This window comes from Microtus ochrogaster, unplaced genomic scaffold (genome assembly GCF_000317375.1).
Source record: "Microtus ochrogaster isolate Prairie Vole_2 unplaced genomic scaffold, MicOch1.0 UNK14, whole genome shotgun sequence".
NCBI classification, from domain to species: domain Eukaryota; kingdom Metazoa; phylum Chordata; class Mammalia; order Rodentia; family Cricetidae; genus Microtus; species Microtus ochrogaster.
In genome coordinates this window covers 1792705-1802650 of record NW_004949112.1, presented here as the reverse complement: position 1 = coordinate 1802650, position 9946 = coordinate 1792705, and the positions used below count along the sequence as shown (strand labels likewise).

Below are 9946 nucleotides of genomic sequence, written 5' to 3'. Positions count from 1 at the left end.
AGAGAGAGAGAGAGAGAGAAGAAGAAGAAGAAGAAGAAGAAGAAGAAGAAGAAGAAGAAGAAGAAGAAGAAGAAGAAGAAGAAGAAGAAGAAGAAGGTGATGGTGATGTGTCTGGCTTCTGGGGAGAGGCCATGAGAGGCAGGCAGAAGGCACAGACTAGGGGTTGGAAGACAGACAGACAGGATCAGGGCTCCATCATCACAACCTGTGTTTGGGGTGGGCTCCAGCATCCAGCCAGGCCAGATCATGTCCCTGTGGGACTCCAGAGCAGCTACGTCACTCCCCCGGGGCAACGGTTCCTAATAATAGACCCCTCCCAGCAAAAGGGCAGACAACAGCTGGGAGGGGGAGGGGTACCCCAGTGAGTCTCTGGCAGGACCAAGCCAGATTGGGACGGAGGGACGTGGAGTTTTAGGGAAGTGGCCGTGGGTAGGAAAGTGCAGTCCTGGTTGTTAGGCCTGTGATTACAGATTACAAAACAGGCCATGGCAGAGGAGAAACCTAGCAGGCGGCAGTTAAGTAGGGGACGAGCCAGCGAGCGGGGCAGTGGGTGAGGACAGTGAGCCGGCTGAGCTCAGTTCCCAGGTTCTGGAATAAGGCAGTGGGGTGAAGCACAGGCCAGCTGTCTGAGCCTCCCTCTGCCTCTCTCCTAGGTGTATTTTGGACGTTGGCTGATTGAGGGGGGACCCCTAGTGGTGCTCCTGGATGTGGGGGCCTCAGCCTGGGCCCTGGAGCGCTGGAAGGGTGAACTTTGGGACACCTGCAACATCGGGGTACCCTGGTACGACCGTGAGGCCAATGACGCTGTCCTGTTTGGCTTCCTCACCACCTGGTTCCTGGGTGAGGTAGGCCCTCCTACAGACCCCCACCTCATCCTCTCTACCCAGACTGGAAACCCAATCACCATCCCTTCCTGGGCCAGAGGGTGGGCTCCCCCTGGGCATTCTTGGAATTGTGGGTTCTTTCATGCAAAGATGGACTCTGATTTGGGGGTATATGAATGCCCAGGGGTGCAGCTTGTTTTTTCAGAAGCGCCAGCCACGGCCTCCTTTACTCCAGTCTCCAGTGTAAACACACTGAGGCCTCTGGGAGGGTGTGTCAGTAGTGGGATGGGTCACAGGAACTCTGGGAGATGCTCTCATGTTGATGCTGACTATATCTAAGCTTGGAGGGGACTCTTGATGCTTACAGATCTAGAGTTGGTTTCAGGACCCAGAATCTGGGCTGCTCCCTCCTCCCATCCTAGGGGAAACGTGACTGTAACGCTCTAGGACAAACAGGACAACTTGATTCAAGGGGTTCTGAAAGTTTGATCCTGTTTTTACCCATAAAACGTCTACTGCCATTGATTGCGATACCAAGTGTGGAATTGAGAGCGGGACTTAGGGACATGGGCATGTTAGTCTTTGCATTGCAGCCTTGCCAGGATTTAGACACTGGCAAACAAACAAACAAGTTCCCATCAGCTTCTGGGACCGAGGTCAGCTGGTTCAGGGCCTTGTCTGTGTGAATGCTGCCTGCTGTTTTCACGTCAGTAGTCTCCCGTCCCTTGCTTCCTCATGCATGCTGGGGGTTCCTTCTGTGACATGTGGAAACACAGTGACCCTGTCCCCGTTGCTCTACAGTTCCTGGCGCAGAACGAAGAGAAGCCATATGTGGTTGCCCACTTCCACGAATGGTTGGCAGGCATTGGTCTGTGTCTGTGCCGTGCCCGGCGCTTGCCAGTGGCAACCATCTTCACCACCCATGCCACGCTGCTGGGGCGCTATCTGTGTGCTGGTGCCGTGGACTTCTACAACAACCTGGAGAACGTGAGCTGGAAGCATGGGAGACACAAACATTGCATGACAGCCCAAAGCCCTGGCAGAGAATCATGCTCCCCACCCTTCTACCGTTAGACACCAGGACAGACCCTGAACCTCTCCCTCACACCCACGAGAACAGCCCAGATCCTGTTCTCAGAGTCCAGCTGCCAGTCCCAACCTCCCTCGGGGCTGCAGTCCAGACCTGAGTCTTAGCCCAGTCCTCCAGACCCTGATTCCCCTCCCTTCCTGCCCAGTTCAATGTGGACAAGGAAGCAGGAGAGAGGCAGATCTACCATCGCTACTGCATGGAGCGAGCCGCTGCCCACTGCGCTCACGTCTTCACCACTGTGTCCCAGATCACCGCCATTGAGGCTCAGCACCTCCTCAAGAGGAAACCAGGTAAGAGGGAAGAGGCTCTGCCAAGCCCCTATCAATTTAGTTTTACTCCGGAGAATAGAACATGAATTCCTGGAAGTCCTGGGTTGAGATGGGATCTTGTAAATGAAGCAGGCCGCCTCCGCCTCCTGAATGATACAGATAATAGGAGCTAGAGGGTTTTTTTATTCTGTTTTTTGGCTTGGTTTAGTTTTTCGAGCCAGGGTTTCTCTGTAGCTTTGGAGCCTGTCCTGGAACTAGCTCTTGTAGACCAGGCAGGTCTCGAACTCACAGAGATCAGCCTGCCTCTGCCTCCCGAGTGCTGGGAATAAAGGCGTGTGCCACCAATGCCCAGCGAGTTTATTTTATTCTGATTTCACAAGTGGCTAATATATGCTGATCTTCTGAAAGAAATGCAAATATAGCAGGCTTTATTTTTGAATAAAATAGGGTTGGAACTAGGTTTTCTCATCCTGCCCCAATGCTCCTCAACTTTAAACTTTGCCGTAGGTCCTGGGTTGTAATTTTTTGGTGATTTGTTGTAAGTGTGTGTGTGTGTGTGTGTGTGTGTGCGCGCGCGTGTGATGCACACTGGTTTATATTTCATACATGTGTATGTGGAGACCAGAAAGACTCTCAGGTATCTTCTCTGTGACTGACTGACTACCTATTTTTTAGAGGTTTTATTTATGTGTGTGTGTGTGTGTGTCCTGGTGACTGGGTACATGCACCTGTGTGTGCACATGTGTATTTATGGAGGGAGAGGAGGACTTGGATCCTGACATCAGATGGAGTTACACGCACTGTTAACCACCCGAAATAGGTGCTGCTGGCTTCACTGCTGAGCCGTTTCTCCCAACACCTACAGGCAAGGTCTCTCACTGAACCTGGAGTCTGCCATTTTGCCAAGGCTGTTTAAGCTCCCAGGATCTGCCCGTCCTCGCCCGCCCCCAGTGCCGGCATTACAGGCATACTTAACCGTGCCCAGCTTTCATTGGCTGCTGTGTGTTTGGTTTTGGGTCCTCTTTTTAAGCAGTTTTATTAGTATTTTCATATGCGTGGCTCTCAGTGGCCCAGCTTCCACAGATGGGTGACCACATGGGGGTCTGATGGACTCAGGAACTCTGGGGGTGTGGCTTTCATCTGTCCTCCCTCTCTGAAACAGGAACTAAAAATACCACCATTGGTCCACTTCCCCCAAGATATACCTTCTCTTTCTCTCTCTCTTTTTTTAAAAAATGGTTATTATTTTATGATTTATTTATTTTTACTTTATGTGCATTGGTATTTTGTCTGCATGTATGCTGTGCAAGGGAGTCAGATCCCCTGGAGGTAGAGTTACAGGCAATTGTAAGCTGCCATGTGGGTGCTGGGAATTGAACCCAGGTCCTCTGGAAGAACAGCCAGTGCTCTTAACCGCTGAGCCGTCTCTCCAGCCCCCTCTTTCTCTTTTATTTTCTTTTTTCAGCCAAGGTCTCTCTGGGGTGGCCTTACACTGAGGGTTCAGTCCCTGAAGGGCCTCAGTTACCACAGTGCTGTGACTGTTATCATGTTCGGTCACGTTTCGTCACGACGTGCTGTCTGTCTTCATGCCTCTTTCAGGAGCTCAACCATTTCCTCCCCTCATATAATTTTTAAAAGCATGTTTGTTTATTTAATGGTGTGTGTGTGTGTGTGTGTCTGTGTGTGTGTGTGTGTTGCCCAAGTGTATCAACACTGGATGCTGTTCTAGAAAACCCAGGTTCCACTCCCAGCACCCACATGGTGGCTTACAACCCTCTGTGGTTCCACCTCCTAGAGGACTGGCATCCTCTGCTGGCCTCCACAGGCAACAGACACACACATGGTACGCGGACATATTTGTAGCCAAAACACCAATACACATACAATAAAAGGAATAAATCCGAAAACTAAAATAAGAAATAAAGAAAGGTCAAGTAGAATCAGTCCCGTGGAGCCGGGCTCACCAGGGGCTGTAGGACAGTGAAGTTACAGCAGGAAGTCCTTTCCCTCTCGATCAGAACAAAGAAATGAAACGTGGACTTGCTCTCCCAACCCTAGATATCGTGACCCCCAACGGGTTGAATGTGAAGAAGTTCTCTGCTATGCACGAGTTCCAGAACCTTCATGCTCAGAGCAAAGCACGAATCCAGGAGTTTGTGCGAGGTCATTTTTATGGGTATGTGAGCCAGATGGCTAAGAGAGGGTGGGGGTGAGACTCTAGTCTGATGGAGGAGGGCTGGGGTCCAGACTCCCACGTGTCAGAGAGGGTGAAGCTTTGGATTCCTTGGCCCTTCAGAGCCCTGGGACAGCTGTGGTCTCCATTATTTCTCTGTCTCTGTCTCTCTCTTTCTCTCTCTCTCTCTTTTGAGACAGGGTTTCTCTATAGCTTTGGAGCCTGTCCTAGAACTAGCTCTTGCAGACCGGGCTGGCCTAGAACTCACAAAGATATGCCTGCCTCTGCCTCCCAAGTGCTATTATTAAAGGCATACGCCACTACCACCCAGCTCTTTTTTTTTTTTTTAAGATTTATTTATTACGTGTACAGTGTTCTGCCTGCATGTGTCCCTATAGGCCAGAAGTTGGCACCAGATCTTATTACAGGTGGTTGTGAGCCACCATGTGGTTGTTGGGAATTGAACTCAGAACCTCTGGAAGAATAATCAGTGCTCTTAACAGCTGAGCCATCTCTCCGGCCCTCTCCATTATTTCTTGACATCTAGAGCTGTGTGATGGGTGTTAATTAAATGCCCATCAAAGGAGAAAATGCTCCAATCCGACCATGACCTCTGATACCAGTGTATTGTAAAAAATGCTTTGGCCCTGTGGCTTCTGGGGTTTGTAGTTAGTTTTCAGACCCAGCTTGGGAACTGAGCTCTTTCCTGTGACTTGCTTAGGCACTTGGACTTCAACTTAGACAAGACTCTGTATTTCTTTATTGCTGGCCGCTACGAGTTCTCCAACAAGGGAGCTGATGTGTTCCTGGAAGCCTTAGCCCGGCTCAACTATCTTCTCAGAGTAAGGCCTGGTCCATGGAGAGGGAGCTGGAGGAGAAAAAGTGTCCATAGCCAGGGAGAACGGAGACCTATGGGGTGGTTATGGAAACCCTCTGGTAGGAGCAGAGCACAGAGACCCAGAAAGAAGCAGTCAGGTCTGGTGGCACAGGCCTGCTATCCCATTCTGGGGGTAGGGCAGGGGCGGGGGTGGGGGTGGGGGATGAAAACAGGACTGGGAGCTTGGCTCAGGGGTAGAGCACCTACACAGATGGGCCGAGGATGTGGCTCAGTGTGGGCAGAGCCCAGTGAGAGCCAGAGGTGTGACCAGTGGTACAGCACCTACCTATGTAGGAGACTTTGATTTAGTTCTTAGCCGTGATGGCATGGTTGAGTCTAGCGTTCTGATGTCCCTGTCTCCTTGTCCCAGGTGAACGGCAGCGAGCAGACAGTTGTTGCCTTCTTTATCATGCCGGCCCGGACCAATAATTTCAACGTGGAGACCCTGAAGGGCCAAGCTGTGCGCAAACAGCTCTGGTCAGCAGTCCTTGCCCGGCTGACCCTGGGGTCCACAGCTTATCTCTCTGCGGTGGCTATCTCTGACCTGATCAGGACGCCACACCCATTCCTAGTAAAACCTTCCCTTCAAGCCCGTGGTCTGGCTGCAAGTGTGAGCACGTGATCAGGGCAGATGACCCACCACAGTTTCTGCCCTGCCACCAGCTGTGACCTTCCTTTTAGTTCTGCTCAGCCACCGCATCCCTCCTGGGCCCATTTCCGTCTCTCTGATACCCATGCATTCACTGTCCCCCAGCCTCTGAAAATCTACCACGTGTGGGCTCTGTTCTAACACTGGCGAGAGCAGGTGCATGTTGAAGTGAGGGCGAGCTTGGAATGCAGCCCAGACCATAGAGCACTTGCCCAGCATTTGTAAGACCCTTGCGTAGACCCGGATCGTGGTCCATTTCTCTAATCCCATCAGTTGGGAAGGGGACACCAAAGGCCCAGAAGTCCAAGGTCATACTAGCCAGCACACTGAGGCCAGGGTGTGAAGGGGGTCAGGGAGAGGGGTCCAGGGTGGCTGGATCAGCGTGTCCCTGGGAGGATCATAAGTCATGAGACAGTAGGGTGATAGTCTTTCCGAGCTTGTGTGCCAAGATGTTCCTCTCTCAGAATATTATTCCTCTTGTTTATAAAACAGGGCCTCGCATCACTGCCCAAGGTTCGCCCAGACCCTAATAATAGCTGACATTTCTGGAAGGCTCTGTGGCTGGGCTTCCTCCCGGCCTCGCAGGCTCTCTGCAGCTCCGAGGTCCTATTTTTACACTCCCCTCACAGTCGCTGACATAAGAGGAAAGGCCACCTGTCCCCAGCCACACCTCTCAAGGAACTGAAGCTTCCTCCAGTCCCCACCCCCAGTCTGAAGCCCCCCAGGGCCTGCTTCTTGGCACAGATCTCAGTTTCCCTGTCGCCCCAAAGCCTGACAGTAAACAGTAGCTGGTGTGTGTGTGACATTTGTCTCTCTCCCTTCCAGGGACACGGCCAATACAGTTAAGGAGAAATTCGGGAGGAAGCTTTACGAGTCCTTACTAGTGTGAGTGCCCAGCCCTGACCCTGCTGTCATTGGTCACCTGACCTGAGCTGTTCACCTCTTCCTTTCCAAATGCCTATCTCCCCCCTTGCAGGGGGAGCCTCCCAGACATGAACAAGATGCTGGACAAGGAGGACTTCACTATGATGAAGAGAGCCATTTTTGCTACTCAGGTATGGTCTGCATCCCGTTCCCAGCATTTCCTGAGGCCTCTTGCCCCAAAGGTTTCTGGGAGTTCTATTCTCTTGGGTGACCCTTCATAGAGAGCCAATTCTGAGATCCACAGAAATGTCAATGTAAAAACACAACTTCAACATCAAAGGGAATAAGATTGTTTATTCTGGCCTGGTGGTGGTGGTGTACACCTTTAAGGAGGCAGAGGCAGGCAGATCTCTGATTTTGAAGCCATCTGGTCTACAGAGTGAATTCCAGGACAGCCAGAACTATACACAGAAACCCTTTCTCAAACAAACAAAACAAAACAAAAAGAGAGAGAGAGACGGAGAGAAAGACAGTTTATTCTGTAGCCGAGTATGATTGGGCCAGGCACACAAATTTAGGTCACCATGTTCCAATATAGTAACCATTTTTTGACTTTGTATGGTAACAGAACAGAGAAAGTAATAGCATAAGGTATTTAAAAACATGCTGGTGGAGACATCAGGTTAGAAGGGTTCCAGCAAAGGGAGAAATCTCAGCTAGAGACCTAAAATGCTGTCTGGCGGCATTTCCAGTCATGGTGGAAACTAGAGTTTCACTAAGTTACTACAGCCCAGAAGCCTTTATGTTAGTCATGGCTCTTATTAGACAGAGAGAGGTGTTGGGGTTGTTGAAATTAATTAGTGTGTCTGTGGGACAGGGGGAGCGGGGAGACAGGGTTTCTCTGTGTAACAGCTCTAGATCCTGGAACTAACTCTTTAATCCAGGCTGGCCTCGAACTCGCAGAGATCCGCCTGCCTCTGCCTCCCGAGTGCTGGTGGGTTTTTTTTGTGTGTTTATTTTTTTAAGATGTATATGCTTTTATGCCAGAAGAGGGCAGCAGATCCTATTAAAGATGGCTGTGAGCCACCATGTAGTTGCCGGGAATTGAACTCAGGACCTTAGGAAAAATAAGCAATGCTCTAGCTGCTGAACCATCTCTCCAGGCCCCTCTTTTTCTTTTTAAAGATTTATTGGGCCAGGTGGTGGTGGCGCACACCTTTAATCTCAGCACTCGGGAGGAGGCAGAGGCAGGCAGATCTCTGTGAGTTCGAGGCCAGCCTGGTCTACAAGAGCTAGTGCCAGGACAGGCCCCAAAGCTACAGAGAAACCTTGTCTCCAAAAATCAAAAAAGAAAAAAGATTTATTTAGTATGTATACAGTGTTCTGTCTGCATGTATTCCTGCAGGCCAGAAGAGGGCATCAGATCTTATGTTTGTGAGCCACCATGTGGTTGCTGGGAATTGAACTCAGGACTTCTGGAAGAGCAGCCAGTGCTCTCAACCGCTGAGCCATCTCTCCAGCCCATGGTGGTAGTTTTTTTTTTTTTTTTTTGTCTTATTATTGAAGACATTTAGCCTTGGGCTATCCTGGATCTCTCCATGTAGACCAGGTTGGCCCCAGACTTAGAGATCTTCCTGTTTCAGCCTTTGGAGTGCTGGGATTAAAGCATGGGTCCCCTAGCCCGCTCCCATGGCTGTGTCCTATTTCTCTCAGAACCCACTGATTCCTGATGTTGGAATTAAGTGAATGGGAAGCATTAGGAAGATGAGGCCCATGAAATAAGAACTACATTTTGAACATTATTGACTGACTTCCTTTGCCCCTGAGACTGCTGGGAGTTCTTTCATTTCTAGCATGTCATGGGCTTTGGTGCCTATGGTCCACATTGATGAGGCTGTTTGGGAATCTAGACAGCTAACATGGACTAATGGGGTAGGATGTGGTGTTGGAGAAAATATTTCCTGGAACTAGCTCTTGTAGACCAGGCTGGCCTCGAACTCACAGAGATTTGCCTGCCTCTGCCTCCAGAGTGCTGGGATTAAAGGCATGCGCCACCGCTGCCTTGTGGGAGTTGTAGTTTTTGGCCCTCATACACCGCCATTGTGTGTGTCTTTTAGCGAGGTGGTGAAAGACAGTCGTAAGCTCTTCTTCCTAGTAGAAAAGTCTAGGGTTTCCTGTCAATCTATCTGTGAGTTGCAGCTATGATTCCTGGGTTCTTAAGAAAACTACAACTCCCAGCTGCCCTTACAGCTTGTTATCAAATGGACACAACTGCCCACTTGGCTGGGGCATTTAAATTTCCTTGGGATTTCCTTATTTTGGGGGGACAGAGGCAGCATCCTGCTGCCATTCTGGTTTATGTTACATGGTTACATCAGCTGAGGTGGCTGTAAAGCCACGTGGTTGTTTTCATCTTGCCGAGGTTTCTTGGGATTTCTTTAAGGACAGACACTTCCTCGTCATCTGTGGAGCGCCTCAGATCAGCTCTGCCTCAGTTTACTGGATTTTCTGCTGTGGTGGTGGCTTTGTTCATGATAGTTATAGGAAAAAGCTGGGTTCCAGTCTGGAATTTGTTGGCCTCTGTTGGGGACATCTTCAGATCCCTGGCATCAGCATGGCCCATGAGCAAGCAGCACATCTGTCCCTCCCTTGACCCCCACCTAACTTGTGGTTTCTCCAGCGGCAGTCCTTTCCCCCTGTGTGCACCCACAACATGCTAGACGATTCCTCAGACCCCATTCTGACCACCATCCGCCGAATTGGCCTTTTCAACAGCAGTGCTGACCGTGTGAAGGTGAGGCCCGTGGTTGGTTGGGATGGGGTTGTTGTTGGTGGTGGGGTAGGGTTAGTCCTTGGGTTTCGTATTTCTTAGTTTATCAACTGTACTGTCTTAGGGTTTCTGTTGCTAAGAAGAGACAGCATGACCATGACAACTCTTATAAGGGAAAACATTTCATTGGAACTGGCTTACAGTTCGGAGGCTTAGTCCATTCTGCCATGGCAGAAGCATGGCAGCCACAAGCAGACATGCTGCTGGGGAGGGAGCTGAGTGTGCTTTACCTGGATCCACAGGCAGACATGCTGGGGAAGGAGCTGAGTGTGCTTCACCTGGATCCACAGGCAGACATGCTGGGGAGGGAGCTGAGTGTGCTGCACCTGGATCCACAGGCAGACATGATGCTGGGGAGGGAGCTGAGTGT

At 50.5% G+C, this 9946-nt stretch overlaps 1 protein-coding gene across 1 annotated transcript in view; it reads left to right on the top strand.

Moving 5' to 3' along the window:
* Gys1 (glycogen synthase 1) overlaps window positions 1-9946 on the top strand; it is a 19820-nt gene that overhangs the window by 2565 nt on the left and 7309 nt on the right. Inside the window, exons 3-11 of the mRNA XM_005366799.2 lie at window positions 654-845; window positions 1626-1811; window positions 2060-2204; window positions 4242-4359; window positions 5078-5198; window positions 5604-5710; window positions 6708-6767; window positions 6859-6937; window positions 9427-9540. Coding sequence (XP_005366856.1) covers window positions 654-845; window positions 1626-1811; window positions 2060-2204; window positions 4242-4359; window positions 5078-5198; window positions 5604-5710; window positions 6708-6767; window positions 6859-6937; window positions 9427-9540 — 1122 coding nt within the window. The remainder of the gene's footprint in view (window positions 1-653; window positions 846-1625; window positions 1812-2059; window positions 2205-4241; window positions 4360-5077; window positions 5199-5603; window positions 5711-6707; window positions 6768-6858; window positions 6938-9426; window positions 9541-9946) is intronic.